This window comes from Balaenoptera borealis, assembly GCF_965194805.1.
Source record: "Balaenoptera borealis genome assembly, chromosome: 12".
Classification (NCBI taxonomy): domain Eukaryota; kingdom Metazoa; phylum Chordata; class Mammalia; order Artiodactyla; family Balaenopteridae; genus Balaenoptera; species Balaenoptera borealis.
Window position 1 is genome coordinate 4,132,278 of NC_138869.1, and position 18,384 is coordinate 4,150,661.

Genomic DNA, 18,384 nt, shown 5'->3' on the forward strand with positions numbered 1-18,384 from the left:
GAGCCCCAGCCTGAGAGGGTGTCCACTGGTGCCGACAGGGGCTGGGTGCTGGAACGCAGGGTTTGGAGAGCCGACCGGGGAGGGGACTGATGTTGGCTGTGAGGAGGCAGCCTGAGGGGACGGGATGAGCAGCTCTGCCACCGGGGTGCTCACACAGGAAGCGCCAGAGGCACCACTGTTGAGTCACGTGCAAGGGGCGGGGCCGCCAGAGCAGCCTCGCGCTGGCCCCTGCCTCCACGGGGTACCAGGGAGGGCTCCCACGCCCGCCATCACCTCCTCCGTCCCCACCCCAACCTGGCGCCCGCTCACCCCCATTGCCCCTGGACAAGCTCACGTGTTCAGTCGCTACCCCAGCACCCTCCCGCCGGGGCGCCCGCTCGCCCCCATCGCCGCCTCGGCTCCTTCCTGCCTCACGGCTCGTGGGCTCTGGGGCAACCTCTAGAGCAGACTCTGGTGGGAGGAACACATGCAGGGCTGGGGCTGAAACCACAGCTGAGCCCCAGGGGCCATGTGACTAAGGAAGAAGAGCTGAAAGCTCTCCTCGCAGCTGCGTTACAGCTCCACTGACAGCTTCCTAAATTCAGCGCCTGTGAAACATGTGAAAGAACAAGTGCTCCTGCAGGTGGGACGGGTCTGGCTTTAGCAGCTCTGGGCTTTGTAGGCACGTACACATGGCGGGTGGGCCAGGCCAGAGTCTGAGCTGCCCCCATAGCTCCCACAACAGGTCCAGATGCACGACTACTGCAGTCCTGGGACCTGACCTCACTGGATCTGTGCAGGTGGCCTGGTGAAAACAACACCTGAGAGTCACCAGGGCCAACTGCCAGCACGCCCACAGTTCAGGCAGAACCGAGAGCAGTGCCAACAACAGTGTACTCTGTGAGCCCACACAACGGGCAAAAGGGGACACAACAGAGCACATTCACAGGTGAACAGCTCCAGTGAAGGAAAACTCCGGCTTCTCTCCCAGTGGGAGCACTCCAATCCTGCCTACCTCACACCGGAGATCAGAAACACAGCTCAGAAACAGATCTGGGGGCCTCTACTCCAATAACTAGGGAGCAGACCCCACCCCTGACAGGGCAGTGACAACCACAGAACCCAGGGGAGGCGCCGCTCAATATCTAGGGCAGGCTCTGGTCACCACAACACCAATCAAACCCTCTATCAAGGGGATAATGGCACAAGCCTCTGGACCAACCTCACCCACTAGGTGGCAGACACCAGAAGCAAGAGGAACTACAATCCTGCAGCCTGTGGAAAGGAGACCTCAAACACAGCAAGTTAGATAAAATGAGACAACAGAGAAATATATTGCAGACAAAGGAGCAAGGTAAAAACCCACAGCACCAAATAAATGAAGAGGAAATAGGCAATCTACCTGAAAAAGAATTCAGAGTAATGATAGTAAAGATGATCCAAAATCTCAGAAATAGAATGGAGGCACGGATCAAGAAAATAAAAGAAATGTTTAATAAAAACCTAGAAGAACTAAAGAACAAACAATCATGGATGAACAACACAATAACTGAAATGGAAAATACAACAGAAGGAATCAATAGCAGAATAACTGAGGCAGAAGAACGGATAAGTGAGCTGGAAGATAGAATGGTGGAAATAACTGCCGAGGAGCAGAATAAAAAGAAAAAAAATGAAAAGAAATGAGGACAGGGCTTCCCTGGTGGCGCAGTGGTTGAGAATCTGGCTGCCAATGCAGGGCTCACGGGTTCGAGCCTTGGTCCGGGAAGATCCCACATGCCGTGGAGTAACTAAGCCCATGCGCCACAACTACTGAGCCTGTGCTCTAGAGCCCACGAGCCGCAACTACTGAAGCCCATGCATCACAACTACTGAAGCCTGCATGCCTAGAGCCTGTGCTCTGCAACAAGAGAAGGCACAGCAATGAGAAACCCGTGCACCGCAACAAAGAGTAGCCCCCACTCGCCACAACTAGAGAAACCCCACGCCCAGCAACAAAGACCCAACTCAGCCATAAATAAATAAATAAATAAATAAATAAATAAATTTTAAAAAAAGAAAGAAAAAGAAAAGAAATGAGGACAGTCTCAGAGACCTCTGGGACAACATTAAATGCACCAACATTCGAATTATAGGGCTCCCAGAAGAACTAGAAAAGAGAAAGGGCCCAAGAAAATACTTGAAGAGATTATAGTCAAAAACTTCCCTAACATAATAGTCACCCAAGTCCAGGAAGCATAGAGAGTCCCATACAGGATAAACCCAAGGAGGAACATGCCAAGATACACATTAATCAAACTAACAAAAATTAAATACCAAGAAAAGTATTAAAAGCAACAAGGGAAAAGCAACAAATAACATACAAGGGAATCCCCATAAGGTTATCAGCTGATTTTTCAGCATAAACTCTGCAGCCAGAAGGGAGTGGCAGGATATATTTAAAGTGATGAAAGAGAAAAAACATACAACCAAGATTACTCTACCCAGCAAGGCACTCATTCAGATTCAACAGAGAAATCAAAAGCTTCACAGATAAGCAAAAGCTAAGAGAATTCAGCACACCAAACCAGCTTTACAATAAATGCTAAAGGAACTTTTCTAGGCAGGAGGGAAAAAAAAAGAAGCCACAAGTAGAAACAAGAAAAGCACAAATGGGAAAGCTCACTGGTAAAGGCAAACATACAGTAAAAGCAGGAAATCATCCATACACAAGTATGATATCAAAACCAGCAACCACGAGAAAAGGAGAGTACAAATGCAGGAAATGGGAATTGCATTTGAAATTAAGAGACCAGCAACTTAAAACAAACTTGTATATAATACACTGTTCATGGGAAATGCAAACCAAAAAACTACAATAGATACACACAAAAAAAAGAAAAGCAGGGACTTCCCCGGTGGCACAGTGGTTAAGAATCTGCCTGCCAATGCAGGGGACGTGGGTTTGATCCCTGGTCCGGGAAGATCCCACATGCCGTGGAGCAACTAGGCCCGTGAGCCACAACTACTGAGCCAGCACTCTACAGCCTGCATGCCACAATTACTGAGCACGTGACGCAACTACTGAAGCCTGCACGCCTAGAGTCCATGCTCCACAAGAGAAGCCACCACAATGAGAAGCCCGCACACCACAATGAAGAGTAGCCCCTGCTCGCCGCAACTAGAGAAACCCCGCATGCAGCAATGAAGACCCAATGCAGCCAAAAATAAATAAATAAATAAATAAATAAATAAATAAATAAATAAATAAATAAATTTTTTTTAAAAAAAGAAAGAAAAAACAAAAAGCAACCCAAACACAACACTAAAGATGGTCATCAAACTACAAAAGAACAAAAGAGGAAGGGAAGAAAAAAGACCTACAAAAACAAACCCAAAACAATTAAGAAAATGGCAATAGGAACATACGTATCGATAATTACCTTTTATGTAAATGGATTAAATGCTCCAACTGAAAGACGCAGGCTCGCTGAATGGATACAAAAACAAGACCCATATAAATGCTGTCTACAAGAGACTCACTTCAGATCTGGAGAGACACACAGAGACTGAAAGTGAGGGAATGGAAAAAGATACTCCATGCAAATGGGAATCAAAAAAAAAACTGGAGTAGCAATAATCATATCAGATAAAATAGACTTTAAAATAAAGATTGTTATAAGAGACAAGGAAGGACACTACATAATGATCAAGGGATCAACCCAAGAAGAAGACATAAAAACTGTAAACATATATGCACCCAACATAGGAGCACCTCAATATGTAAGGCAAATGCTAACAGCCATAAAAGGTGAAATCGACAGTAACACCATAATAATGTGACTTTAACACCCCACTTACACCAATGGACAGATCATCTGGACAGAAAATTAATAAGGAAACACAAGCCTTAAATGACACATTAGGCCAGACAGACTTAATTGATATTTCCAGGACATTCCATCCAAAAGCAGCAGATTACACTTTCTTCTCAAGTGCACACGGAACATTCTCCAGGATAGATCATATCTTGGGTCACAAATCAAACCTCGGTAAATTTAAGAAAACTGAAATCATATCAAGCATCTTTTCTGACCACAACACTGTGAGATTAGAAATCAATTACAGAAAAAAAAATTGTAAAAAACACAAACACCTGGAGGCTAAACAATATGTTTAACTAAATAACCAATGGATCACTAAATAAATCAAAGAGGAGATTTAAAAATACCTAGAGACAAATGACAAAGAAAACACAATGATCCGAAACCTATGGGACGCAGCAAAAGCAGGTTCTAAAGGGAAGTATTATAGCAATACAATCTTACCTTAAGAAAACAAGAAAAATCTCAAACAAACAACCTAACCTTACACCTAAAGCAACTAGAGAAAGAAGAACAAACAAAACCCAAAGTTAGTAGACGGAAAGGAATCATAAAGATCAGAGCAAAAATAAATGAAATAGAGACAAAGAAAACAATAGCAAAGATCAATGAAACTAAAATCTGGTTCTCTGAGAAGATTTACAAAATTGAAAAAACTTTAGCCAGACTCATCAAGAAAAAAAGAGAGAAGACTCAAATCAATGAAATTAGCAATGAAAAAGGAGAAGTTACAACGGACACCACAGAAGTACAAAGGATCATAAGAGACTACTACAAGCAACTCTATGCCAATAAAATGGACAAGCTGGAAGAAACGGACAAATTCTTAGAAAGGTACAACCTTCCAAGGCTGCACCAGGAAGAAATAAAAAATATGAACAGACCAATCACAAGTAATGAAATTGAAATTGTGATTAAAAATCTTCCAAAAAACGAAGTCCAGGACCAGATGTCTCCACAGGAGAATTCTATCAAACATCTACAGAAAAGTTAACACTTATCCTTCTGAAACTCTTTCAAAAAATTGCAGAGGAAGGAACACTCCCAAGATCATTCCACGAGGCCACCATCACCCTGATACCAAAACCAGACAAAGATATCACAAAAAAAGAAAATTACAGACCAATATCACTGCTTTGGGTAGTATAGTTATTTTCACTAACAACGAAAGATCAGCAAGAGAAATCAAGAAAACAATTCCACTTACCATCGCATCAAAAAGAATAAAATACCTAGGAATAAACCTACCTAAGGAGGCAAAAGACCTGTACTCAGAAAACTATAAGATACTGATGAAAGAAATAAAAGATGACACAAACAGATGGAAAGCTATACCATGTTCTGGGATTGGAAGAATCAATATTGAGAAAATGACTATACTACCCAAAGCAATCTACAGATTCAATGCAACCCCTATCAAATTATTAATAGCGTTTTTCACAGAATTAGACCAAAAATTTTATAATTTGTATGGAAACACAAAAGACCACAAATAGCCAAAGCAATCTTGAGAAAGAAAAACGGAGCTAGAGGAATCAGGCTCCCTAAATTTAGAATATACTACAAAGCTACAGTCATCAAAACAGTACGGTACTGGCACAAAAACAGAAATATAGATCAGTGGAACAGGATAGAAAGCCCAGAGATAAACCCACACACATGCGGTCACATAAACTATGACAGAGGAGGCAAGAATATACAATAGAGAAAAGACAGCCTCTTCAATAAGTGGTGCTGGGAAAACTGGACAGCTGCAGGTAAAAGAATGAAATTAGAACACTCCCTAACACCATACACAAAAATAAACTCAAACTGGATTAAAGACCTAAAGGTAAGGCGGATACTATAAAACTCTTAGAGGAAAACACAGGCAGAACCCTCTTTGACATAAATCACAGCAATATCTTTTTCGATCCACCTCCTAGAGTAATAAAAATTAAAACAAAAATAAATTAATGGGACCTAATTAAAAGCTTTTGCACAGCAAAGGAAACCATATACAAAACGAAAAAGCAACCCTCAGAATGGGAGAAAATATTTGCAAACGAAGCAACCGACAAGGGATTAATCTCTAAAATATACAAACAGCTCATGCAGCGCAATATCAAAAAAAAAACCCAATCAAAAAATGGACGGAAGATCTAAATAGACAGTTCTCCAAAGAAGACATACAGATGGCCGACAAGCACATGAAAAGATGCTCAACATCACTAATCATTAGAGAAATGCAAATCAAAACTACCATGAGGTATTGCCTCACACCAGTCAGAATGATGGCCATCATCAAAAAATCTACAAACAATAAATGCTGGAGAGGGTGTGGAGAAAACAGAACCCTCCTACACTGTTGGTGGGAATGTATCAATAAATTGGTGCAGCCACTATGGAGAACAGTATGGAGGTTCCTTAAAAAACTAAAAATAGAGTTACCATCTGACCCAGCAATCCCATGCCTGGGCATATATCTGGAGAAAACCATAATTCTAAAAGATACATGCACTACAGTGTTCATTGCAGCACTACTTACAATAGCCAGGACATGGAAACAACCTAAATGTCCATTAACAGAGGAATGGGTAAAGAAGATGTGGTACATATATACAATGGAACATTACTCAACCATAAAAAGGAATGAAATAATGCTATTTGCAGCAACATGGATGCAACTAGAGATTGTCATACTGAGTGAAGTAAGTCAGATAGAAAAAGGCAAATATCATATATCGCTTATATGTGGAACTTAAAAAAAGGGTACAAATGAACTTATCTACAAAACAGAAATAGAGCTACAGATGTAGAAAACAAAACATATGGTTACCAGTGGGTAAGGTGGGGGGAGAGATAAATTGGGAGATTGGGATTGACATATACACTCTACTACATATAAAATAGATAACTAATAAGGACCTACTGTATAGCACAGGGAACTATACTCAATACTCTGTAATGGCCTGTATGGGAAAAGAATCTAAAAGAGTGGATATATGTATATGTAAAACTGGTTCACTTTTCTGTACCAACACAACATTGTAAATCAACTATACTCCAGTAAAAATTTAAAAAAAAAAGAATGTTCGCAGCAGTATTATTTGGAGTAGCTAAAAACTGGAAACAACCTAAATGTTCACCTGTAGAAGAACACACACATTGTTGGCGTATGTACACAGCAGAATACGCACCACAACGGCGAAGGACTCCTGCTACGTGCATGTCAGATATGACGCTGAGAAAGAAGCCGGAAGCAAAAGAGCACAGGGTGTGATTTCACTTGCACAAGGGTCAAGAGCAGATAAGAGGATTCCATGATGATGGCAGAACATGGGCTGTCCTTGGGGGAATGGATGGAAAAGTTCTAGACGGTGAATGGGGTGGAGGTTGGACACAAAATTGTACACATTTATCAAAACTTATCAAACTGCAGCCTTGAGATTTGTGCATTTCACTGTATATGAATGATACCTCAGTGAAGAAACAAAGACAAACCACAATGTGCACCCCTGACCCTTAATGTAACGTTCAGTTCAGTGCAAGCATCACGGGTAGAAGAAACTGTCGGGTGAATGGCTGGTGGGATGTGCGATGCAGGGTCAGGCTGTCACACCTGAACCCGCAGGTCACCGGGTGGCCCACCACGAGACAGCTGAAAGCACAGAGCCCACCCAGAAAGGAGTCTGCGGACACGGGAACATGGATCCTATCAAGTATCCTGGGTTAATGTCCAGCCAAAGGAAATGGGCGGCCCAGAGAAACAGCTTCAGTGACACCACCAGGAAGCGAACAGACACGTTTTGTCTCGGGGACGTTCTATAGGATAATTAACGCCATTTCTCTACAAGCACAGAAAATGAAAGGACGTGGAAAGGGCCTCAGCTTGATTCAAAGAGACCGAAGATGCTCAGATCTCATCTGAGTCCCGATTAGAGTAAGTGTTCTATGGGAAGACGTTTCTGAGACAATTGGGTAAATCTGACGATGGCCTGGTTAACTGCTTATGGGCTTGTAAGAAAAGATCCCTACATTTGAAAAATGCACACTGCAGGGATGAAATGACGTGTCTGGAATTTACTTTAAAATATTCTGGCAAAATCTGCAGCAACGTGGATGCATCTAGAGATTATCACGGTAAGTGAAGTCAGAAAGAGAAAGGCAAATACCATATGATATCACTTATATGTGGAATCTAATATATGCCACAAATGAACCTCTCTACGAAACAGAAACGGACCACAGACATAGAGATCAGACTTGTGGTTGCCAAGGGGGAGGGAGTATGGGGGAGGGATGGACTGGGAGTTTGGGGTTAGTAGATGCAAACTATTATATATAGAATGGATAAACAACAAGGTCCTACTGTATAGCACAGAGAACTATATTCCATATCCTGGGATAAGCCACAGTGGAAAAGAATATTAAAAAATATATATATATGTGTATAACTGGGTCCTTTGCTGTACAGCAGAAATTAACACAACATTGTAAATCAACTATACTTCAATAAAAAAATAAATTAAAAAAAAGTTAAATATATCTGGCAAAGACAAAAAAGAAAAAGAGAAAAAGGATAGATAAAGCAAATATGGCAAAATCTTGTCTGCTTCCAATCTGGCAATGAGCACACAAGTTCATTGGACTTCAGTCTCTACTTCTGGGCAGGTTTGGATTTTGATAACTAAAACAAAGAGGAAATGGGGTTGGGGCAGGGTAGACTGGGAAGCTTGGCCCCAGGGTGGGAGCTCGGCCTGGCAAGGGCAGGCTCAGGGAAAATGTTCACATCTGCACATCTCTGCAGAAGGATCAGACTGGTCTGTAAGGCTGGGTTGGGGGTGGGGACAGCAAAGGAACCAGGAGGGGGTCCAGGAAGCCAAGGCGTGGAGGACACAGCAGGGGCTCAGAGGATGAGGCACATGCAGCCAGCTGCCTCCTCTTCCTTCTCCTAACAGGTGGCAATCACGTGCCTCATTGAAAAGCTACACTTCTCAGACTCCCTTGCAGATACTGATGGCCCCATAACCAATGGAGTGTAGGCAGAAACTGCTGGGTGGGGCTTCTGGGGAAGAGGTCTTCCCAAGATCTGAGTTAGCAGGCGGGCAATTTTGCCCTTCCCTTTGCTCCTTCTCCCTGTCTGGAATCAGATGTGATGGCTGGAGCTGCCACAGCCATTTTTTGACCATGTGACAACCTTGTGGTTGAAAGACCTGAAAATAAAGATGGTGGATCAGAAAGACTTGGGACCTGGTCACCTGGAAGATTTTGTAGAACTGCCGTTGGTGGAGCTCCTTGGAGCCCTGGTCTGCCTCCCACATTTCTCATTACAGGAGGAAAAATAAATCCTACTTTGTGGTTTATGTTCCTATTATTTCATGTTTCAATAACCCAATTCCGAATGGAAACAGAAGCATTTCTCTCTGTCCTTCACACTAAAAACTAGGTCTGAAGGCATCTGGGGGCGGAAGGAGAGAGTCTGCCTCCCACCAAATGGGACTTCAACTCCCAGCTGCAGAATTACCTTTGGTTTTTTTCGCATGTTTCTTTTTTTCTTCAATGACTGAAGAAGAACTATTGTCCATGGATTCCAGGCTCTGCTCTGGGGAGACACAAAAGTGAGGGGCACAGCAAATGACTCATTGGCTTGGTACAGCTGTGAACACAGCGTCAGGCTGGGGAGACCCCAGATACTGGGGCTCCAGCCCCAGGGTCTCCACTACCAGCTGACCCTCGGTTTCCACATTGGAGAGGATTATGCTGACTTTGCCAGGAGGCTGTGAGAATTGTGCAAGAGAATGGCCACAAAAATTCCTAGCACACGTGCCTGGCACACAGAAGGCGTCTTGTGCGTCCCCTTTGGCACCCCTCCCTTTGCTCCTAAGGGCAGAGCGGGACCGTTTTTCATGGAGGCCACGGGCCCTAAGCCTTTGATGCCCACCCAGCCAGCCCTGTGGCTGCGAGCCTCCCAGGGCTTCCGAGGGCTGCAGCGGAAGACGCGGAGAGCCCCTGCCCGCTGCTCTCTTGTCCGCTGACACCACAGCCCCAGCGGCAGGCGGGCAGCAAAGGGGCTGCCTGGGGCCAAGGGGATGAGGAGGGGGAGGGGGACCTGCTGGTCTGTCGGGATGACGCTCCCACGTCAGCACTGAATCCCCCAAAGCTCCTCTGCTCGCCAGGCATCCCCGGAAGGTCCTGCAGGCGCCTGCAGCTCAGCAAAATCGGTGCCTCAAGCTTCCCCCAGACCTGCCCCCGCGCCCCCTCCTGCTGCCCTCAGCACCTGCCCCTCACCAGCCTCCCCTGCCCCCCAGGCCCTGCTTGACCCCCGAGGCCCAGCCCGCTGTGGGCGCTCCGTGCTCGCCCTCGACGTGCCCTTCCCGCCCCCGGGGCCCGTGCCCACACGCCCGCCCTTCCCACGTCCTGCCTCCGTCCAGCTTCTCCCCGGGGTCCGGCCGCCCTCTCTCCCGTGGGAGGACGGCAGCTCACACCGCCCGGCGCCTCCCCGGGCTCAGCTCCACACCGGTCGCCACGTCCAGTCCCCAAAGCTCGGGAGACCTGTGCTGCTCCTCAGGAACCGAGGAGACGGGACGCGAGAGTTGGGTGACACCCGAGGCCGAGCGGGGACGTCACAGGCCCGACGCCTGCCGGCCCCGAACCCCTGGGCAGTGCTGCCCTCTGGAAACGCCCGTGGCCCAGGTGCCACGAGAGGAAGGCGTGGATCTGCGCTTCCCGATGGGGCTGTGAATGGGGTCAGGCCCTCCCCATCCTTGGGCTGGGGCTCCACAGGGAGCCGGGCGAGACCCTCAAGATAGGCAGGTGCTGCCCGGCGGCCCCCGGCTCCACTCTCCCCTCTGGCAGAACCAGAGAACGAGGGGTGCATTGCAGGCGTCCTCCGGCCACCCCCAGCGCCGCCCTGAGCTCTGCTTTCTGGGTGCTGTTCCGAGCGGCCAGCCTGGGTCCTGTGCCTGGCCCTCTGACCCGCCATCCCCTTTCTAGTTTATCCCAGAGACGCGTGGGAATCACGCACAGGTGTCGACTGCCGTGCCGGAGGGAAAAGCGAACACTGGGAACGGAATGAGCCCTCAGTAGAGAGAGGTGTGGTGAATGCTGGTGTCATTCCGTGGGCACAGGGCGTGGATGTGGGCGGTTAAATGGACGTGCACGTGGAGGGCGGCTGCCCAGATCAAGCCCCGGGTGGTGCTCGCTGAGCCGCTCTGCCTCGTCCCCTGCCCCCCGCACTTCAGCCACCCAGCCTCCCTGGGCGCCTCACACAGGACGAACGGTTCCTGCCCCAGGGCCTTTGCACATAGGGGCTCCCCGACTCCCCCCACACCCGACAGTGTGAATTTGCTTCTCTCTCAGCTCCCGTCTTCCTCTCTGAAAGCACCCGAGTCACCTGTTGCTCCCTCTGCCTTCCACCCCTGAATCCCAACCTCACGAGGCTGGCTCGGTCCACAGCCGTCCTGGTACCCAGTGGAAGCCGCTGAGGAACTGGCACAAACGAAGGAGAACGTGGAGGCGTGAGTGTTCCCTCACAGCCCGCGGGTACAGGAAAGTCACGAGATGCCCACCCTTCCCCTGCAGGCAACTCCACCCCGGCCACCAGCTCCCCTGCCAGCCTGGGCTCAGTGGGGCATGGGGGCAGCCAAAGCAGCCACGCCCACAGCCCAAGAGGAGGGAAGCGGGGAGCCCCTGCTAATGACGTGTCGCTGCTTGTTGTGTGCTCGTTGGCCATCTGTACCTCTTCTGTGGAGAAATGTCTGTTAAGTTCTTTGCCCAAGACTTAACAAACTTAAATGTCTGTTAAGTTCTTTGTGTATTTTGGATATTAACCTCTCATCAAAGCTTTCCTTTAAGTGTCTGGCTCCCAAAGCCGGGGAAGGGGCCCCGTTTCTAAATCCCCCGACAGACATGGCAGGGAAGTGACGCCAGCTTGTGGGGTTGAAATAATGACCAGCCTCTGTGTGGCCCCTCAGCAATCAAACACACAGCCCCGATTTGGGACGACAAGGTCCTTGTTGCCCACCCTGGCACCCACACGCCACGGCGGGAACTCAGGCCACCCTCCCCACTGCTCCGGGACTGGGGACGGGACTGGTAGCCCCTCCACCAAATGCCAAAGTTCACCAGAATCTCCCAGCCTCTTCATTTAGTTCTCTCCTGGAAGCCGCGGAGCTCCTGGCTGGGGTTCTGACAAGTTCCTGCCTGCTCAATACTCGTTTGTGTGGAGAGAGTGACTCCCAGGTCTTCCTGCTGCGTCACCTCCCATGACAGATATTTTGTTCTTTTAGATGCCAGTGTGGATGGAACCGCCCCTTAATTTCCATGTTGGACGGTGCACTGCTGGTGTATAGAAACACTACTAATTTTTGAGTGTTCATCTTGTACCCTGCAATGTTGCTAAATTCATCTATTAGCACAAATAGCTTTCTTGGGGATTCTTGGGGATTCTCTACATATCGGATCATTTCATCTGTGAACAGAGAGTTTCCCTTCTTCCTTCCCCATCTGAAGGCCTTTTACTTCTCTTCCTTGTCTAAATGCCCTGGTGAACCTGAGCACGGTGTTGAAAGGCAGCGATGAAAACTCCTGGTCTTTGGGGAAAGCGTGCAGCATAAGAGGTACAGAGCAGCCCCTGCCCTCAGGGAGCCGACACTCTACCGGGGAGAGAGATAAACAAGGTAAGTAAGGAAAGGCCAGGCAGGTCGGGGTACGTGCTAAGGAGGGAATGAAGCAGGGCAAAGCGAGGAGGAGCGTGGGGAAGGTGCGGCCGCCCCATGACTGAACTGCACGCGGGGCTCACTGAGGGGGCTCACGCTGAATAAACTCCTGAAGGGAGCCCCAGGGGGAGGGCCTTCTGGGCAGGGGACCGTGCCCGGTCTGTCCCAGCAGCACAGGTGGCCAGTGGCGCGAACAGGATGAGCACGGAGAGGAGAGCTGCCTATCACTGGCCCCCAAACTCTCCGAGAGCAGGCGACGCCTCCGTGTCCTCGACCTCTGCACCCCAGCCCGGCACAGAGCAGCTGTGCTCACGCCCAGCCCGATCTTTCAGCTCCCCAGATGAAGGCTGGGTCACTTAAAACCAGGCTCCTAAACCGCCAAAGTCAACGACTGAAGCCGGCCCCCATGCCCAGGGTCAGCAGCGGCGGGGGAAGGCACGTGCACACGAGCTGGCGGAGCGCGCAGGCCCCAGAGCGAGGCCTCGGCAGGGATGACCCCGCCCAGCTGCCCCCTCCCCCCACCCACACGGGGAAATACACTCGCCGCTCCAGGGACGGCCCCCAGGCCCCGCCCCCGCGAGGAGCCCCAGAGATGCGGGACCAGCTGCAGGCCACGTCTCCCGGAAGGGGCTCTGCACTGGGGTCCTGCAGCCCTGCCCCGCCCGCCCCGACTGGGGAGCCCGGGGCCCACTCTGGCGTTGCCGGCCGGCTCTGCCAGGCCAAGGTCCCACCAGGCGTCCTCTGCTCTCTATGCCAGGGCCAGGCCTTGCCCAGGGTCTCGAGGGAGCCGTGGCCAGTGGCCCCCTGCCCAAGGGGGACGGAATGGCACCCCAGCCACAGAGTCGTAAAACCCAGACACTGGGCCGTGTCCTGCTCAAACCCTCCCTGTCATCCCCACGGAGCCCAGCGGTCCCCCTACGGCCACAAGGCCCTGCACGCTGGTCCACACTGGCCTCCTGTCTCTTCCGCCCGCCCTCATGCTCATTCCCCCGTCAGGGCCTCTGCTGGCCTCGCCCACTGCCTAGGACACCCTTCCGCGCGTTCATCCTTCAGGACAGTGACCCACAGGTGTCGAATGTCGCTTCCTCCCAGAGGCCTCCCCACCCCCTCGGCTGCTGCAGATATAGAATGATCCCCGATTCCCAGCGTCTGTGTCCCTCGCCCCAACCTCAGTCCCAGGACTGGCAACTCCATCAGCGCTACTCACCTCTGAGCCCCCAGGGCCTAGGACGCATGCCCACATGCAGCCGGCACTTACTAAGCACATGCGAACGAGGAACAAACCCAGAGCCCACTCCCCCCGTGTTCCATCCCAGCTAAGTCCTTGCCCACGCCCCCGGCCACCCCTCGTCCAGCAGCCTGCAGCATCTCGACCAACTCTGGCCCCGCGCATGCAGACGGCAGCCCAGGCCCTGGAGGACGGGCGGTGGGCGTGCTAACAGCAACGGCGCAGACACTGCACAAGCAATATGGATGCGCCTACTGTTGACAGAGCTGCACGTGTGCCCAGCCCTCCCCCCACGGCAGCCCTCGGGAAGACAGGCTGCTCCTACTGCACAGATGAGGCAGCTGAGGCTGACCGAGGTGACCCGAGCAAACAGGTGTGTCGGACTCCAGTGCCCCTGCCTGCGGCCTCTGGCTGTGGCTGGGGCCCAGACTCGGAGCTCAGTGTCCCCAAGCCCCTCCCCCCCAGAGGGCTCAGAGTCTTCCCGGCCCCCACCGTGGTCGCCAGCTCCTGTGGCTGAACCCAGGATGCCAGGCTCAGCAGTCTTCCTGGCTTGAGCCCCAGTCGACACACCCTCACCCAGGTCGACTTCCCTCACCCACCTTGCTCAGCACCCCTGCCCAGCCCGGCCTGCAGATGCCCTGGGTCTGTCGGCTTGGCCGTGCCGGCCTGGCCTGGTTCCCTCCCTAATGCACAGACCCTCAACCCAGACCAGGCCACCCAGCTCAGGGAGGCCTCCTGTTTGCTTGTCACCTCCACGGGTACGATCACAGAATCTTGAGGGTCACAGGGTGCCCGCCATCTAACCAGCCCCTGGTACCATAGAGTCAATCAGCATAGTTTATAAAGCTTTCAATTGTCCTGTGAGAGCGCCACTGTGCTGCATTGTTTTGGGTGTGTGCATTTAATTTGTTATCTGTAAACATTGCAAAGCTATCTTTTTTTTTTTTTTGGTAACCCCACTTCAGCCTTCATTTTTCAATTTACTACGGAGCAGAGCAAGTGAGAGAGGCAGAGCACACGGTGTAAAACCGCGACCGCTGCTGACAGCAGCCCACCGACAGCGAACTGGTTAAAGAATTATGCTACCTGCACACGTGGGGTCGCTATTTGCTGCAAGCACTGAAGGTGTAAGGGAGCTCGACGTTATGATAAGGCACAGTCTCCACGACGCCTGGGTTAACGGGAAGCAAGGCCCAGGGAGCGTCGCTGCTGTGTGGCTGTGAGAAAGGACAGGCCGTCTCTGCGTGCATTTGCTTGCACGTGCACAAGGCGTGAGCGTGGCGGGTGTCACCCGTGGAGGGAGACAGAGACATGGCAGCCGCCACGTCGGGGGGCAGGTAGGGCTTTTCACAAGGGGGGGCTATCGACACACTTTTGAATCCGAACCACAGGAAAATTAAACCAAAAGCTGAAGGCATGCACAGCGCGCAGCGGACGTGTTGCCCCTCCCGCCCCCTCAGCCCCGGCGGCCTCTCACGTGCCCCTCAGCGGGAGCACCTGGCCGCGCACGTGTGCCTCCAGAGGGGGAGGGGCTTCACATGGGGGCGGCGCTGCGGAAAGCCGAGAGCCCCACCTCCACGGCGGCACCTTCCTCAAAGCCTGTTTTGGGGTGCATTGTGCCCCCCCAAAATGAATGCTTTTGAATATCTGAAATCCTAACTCCCAGGACCTCAGAATGTGAGCCTGTTCAGAAACAGGGTGGCTGCAGCTGCAACTAAGACGAAGTCATGCTGGGCTAGTGTGGGTGCCTAATACCGTATGACTCCCGTCCTCAAGAAAAAGGGGAAATCTGGAACACACACACGTAGAACGCCAAGTGAAGATGAAGGTACACACCGAGCTGATGCTCCTACAAGCCCAAGAACCCCAAAGATCGCCAGCAAACCCCCAGAAGCCGGGAGACAGCATAGGACAGAGTCGCCCCCTCACGGCCGCAGAAAGGAACCAGCCCTGCCCACGACACCTTGATTATGGACTTCTGGGCCCCAGAACTGTGAAAAGACACACTTCTGTTATTTAAGCCCCCGGCCTGGGGCGGGGCTTTGTTACAGTGGCCCTAGGAAATAAAACATGCAGTTTCTAGGGAACCTGGCAAACCCGTGATTTCTGGTTCACGGCCTGATTTAGAATCACTGTGGCCCTTGATTACATCTAGACCTCACCGCCCAGGCCCCCAAGGCTGCCTTTGACGCTGAGAGAGCCCACCCCAGCCCAGAACTTACTGTTGAAACTTATGCCCTTGGAGACCACAGGAGGCAGGACCTTGGGCATCCAGGCGAAGGAGGAAGCGCTCAGCGAGAAGCTTGCCACTGGCTAAAGCAGATTCCAACCTGGGGAGAGAGACGCGGCCTGAGCCAGCTGGGCCCGCCCCCAGCCCCCGCCCCACGCGAGGGTTGGCTGAGAACAGCAGCGCTCGCTGAGGGCGCGCCACGAGGCCCACACCTGCAGCGCCTCGCGTTCCGACCTCGCTCCCCTCCTTGTCTCGGTTCCAGCCGCCCTACCTAGTCTTTCTGTTCCCAGATCAGGCCTCCCCCACACCCAGACCTGAGCTCAAGCGTCACCGCTCCGGAGAAGCATCTTCTCAACACCCCATCCACACCTATTTGACCAATTACCAATATTTGATTTACCCCTTTAACAATCAGTTGATTGCCTATCTATCTCCCCCTAGAACGTAAGATCCATGAGGACGGGGTGAGGCACTGATTCGTGGCTCATCAAGCGTCTGGCCCCGCCACGGCGCTTCTTAACTATGTACTGAACGAGTGTGCGTTTTGCAGAGGCGGAGGCAAAGCAGCAAGCTGTCCAAAGTCACACAGCCAGGAAGGGCCCAGGCTGGGACTCCAGCCCAAGATTCCTTGACTCCAAAGCTTTCACCCTTCCAGCCACATTCCGGCTGCAGCCTCCACGAAAGGAACCGTGTACTCGGGCAAGGCGGGGCCCCCCCGGGGCCCCCCACACCCCCGTCTGGGCCGTCGGGCCTACGGCAAGGGTGCCCGGGCCTGGAGGCAAGAAGGGTGGCCAGATGGCTGGGTGTGGGATAAGGCCAGTAAAGTACGGGCAAGGAAGGGGGAGAGCGTTGCAACGGGGGCTTGGACGGGCGCCCGAGGTGTCCGCCTCCGACCCCGCGCGCCCCCAGCCCCCACCCCGCACACACTCCGCCCCGACCCCGCGCGCCCCCGCCACCGCCCCCGCACACACTCCGCCCCCGCACACACTCCGCCCCGCCCCCGCGCGCCCCCGGCCCCCGGCACACACTCCGCCCCGACCCCGCGCGCCCCCGGACCCCCCCACCCCGCACACACTCCGCGCCGACCCCGCGCGCCCCTAGCGCGGGTCCAGCACGCACTCACGGGCTCCGCACGGCCGCCCTCGCTCCGAGGCCTCTGCGCACCTGGTCTCGGCTCCCCGAGCCGGGGCCTTCGGTTTACGTCGCCATGGCAACCATTTTCCCGGCAGGCGGGGCTGTGACGTCACAAAGGCTGCGGGGGCCCTGCTGCCCACGAGCCGCACGGGGGCTGCGCGGCTCAGAGGAAGCGCTGGGCCCAGGTGTCTTTCCTTTCTCGGTCTTCACCATTCCGCCCCCCTTCTGCTCATTTTCTTTCATTCTCTGATTCATTTTTTCACCGTGCACCAGGTTGCTCGTGGTACAAAAATATACCTGGTCCTTCCTGCGGAGTGGACCTCACTTTCTAGAGGGGCGGCTCTTAAAAGTGTGGTACCGCGCGGCAGCATCACACTTGCTGGGAACTCGTTAGAAAAGCAGATGTTCTGCCGGACCGAAGCAGAAGCTATGGGGGCGGCGGGGCCCGGCAATCTGGGCTGTAACAAGCCCTCCAGGAGGTGATTGTGGTGCTGGCTCAGGTTGGAGAACCACCGCTCCAGAGGGTGCACGAGACATAAAATAAAGGCAGAGTGACAAATCTGTCAGTAAAAAGAGGGAGGGATCCCGGTTAAATCGCCCAGATTCACCAGCTGTTGTGGCCACGGGCACCAGGGTCTGCCCTCTGCCTTCCCGGCTGAAGGCCCCCTTTCCCCCCAAAACAGCAGGAGGCCCCTCCTTGAGATTTGACCGTGGCCACCATTTCTGCCCACGCATCTCGGGGATTTATAGACTGACAAGGGCATGTAGGGCCCTCTGGGGTCCTTTGGACAGTCTGCAGGCCAGTACTGTAGTGCCACTGAGAGTCCCAGCGGCTCCTGGGTCTGCCCAAGGCAGGATGAGTGGGTGGGGAGACCAGTTCCACGAGTGGGAGGGGGGGAACCCGCCGGTGGAAGGAGCGAGAATCCCTGGATCACCCCTGGAGGAGTGGGACCCAACAGGCAGTAACCACAGTGTTCTTCGTACCAGGCAGGAAGGAGGTTCTATTGTGTTAAGCCACACATGGGACTTGTGTGTGTGTGTGTGCACACGCACGTATGTATGGGGGAGTATATGTTACAGCAGCTGGTGTCGGGTGCCCTGAGCAGACAAGCGTCTCCCCCACCCCCAGGACTCTCACAGCCCTACTGTTCCAGCCGCTGCCTGACTCTGCAGCCCGGCCTCCCTCCTAGCTGCCAGAGCCACGGAAGAAAGAGCTGGCCACTGAGTTTGGGGTCCAGAAGCCACAACAGG

At 52.2% G+C, this 18,384-nt stretch overlaps 1 protein-coding gene across 10 annotated transcripts in view; it reads right to left on the bottom strand.

Moving 5' to 3' along the window:
• CFAP100 (cilia and flagella associated protein 100) overlaps positions 1 to 17,207 on the bottom strand; it is a 51,256-nt gene extending 34,049 nt beyond the window's left edge. For 6 of the 10 annotated variants that reach the window (XM_082345687.1, XM_082345684.1, XM_082345691.1 and 3 more), the window contains exons 1-3: positions 17,119 to 17,205; positions 15,992 to 16,099; positions 9,349 to 9,426 (exon numbers count right to left, since the gene is read on the bottom strand). In XM_082345687.1, coding sequence (XP_082201813.1) covers positions 9,349 to 9,426; positions 15,992 to 16,040 — 127 coding nt within the window. In that variant the 5' untranslated portion in view covers positions 16,041 to 16,099; positions 17,119 to 17,205. Of the gene's footprint in view, positions 1 to 9,348; positions 9,427 to 15,991; positions 16,100 to 17,118 lie in introns of all 10 variants that reach the window. The other 4 variants (XM_082345686.1, XM_082345690.1, XM_082345689.1 and 1 more) reach the window with 4 other exon arrangements.
• Between the last annotated feature and the right edge of the window lie 1,177 nt (positions 17,208 to 18,384).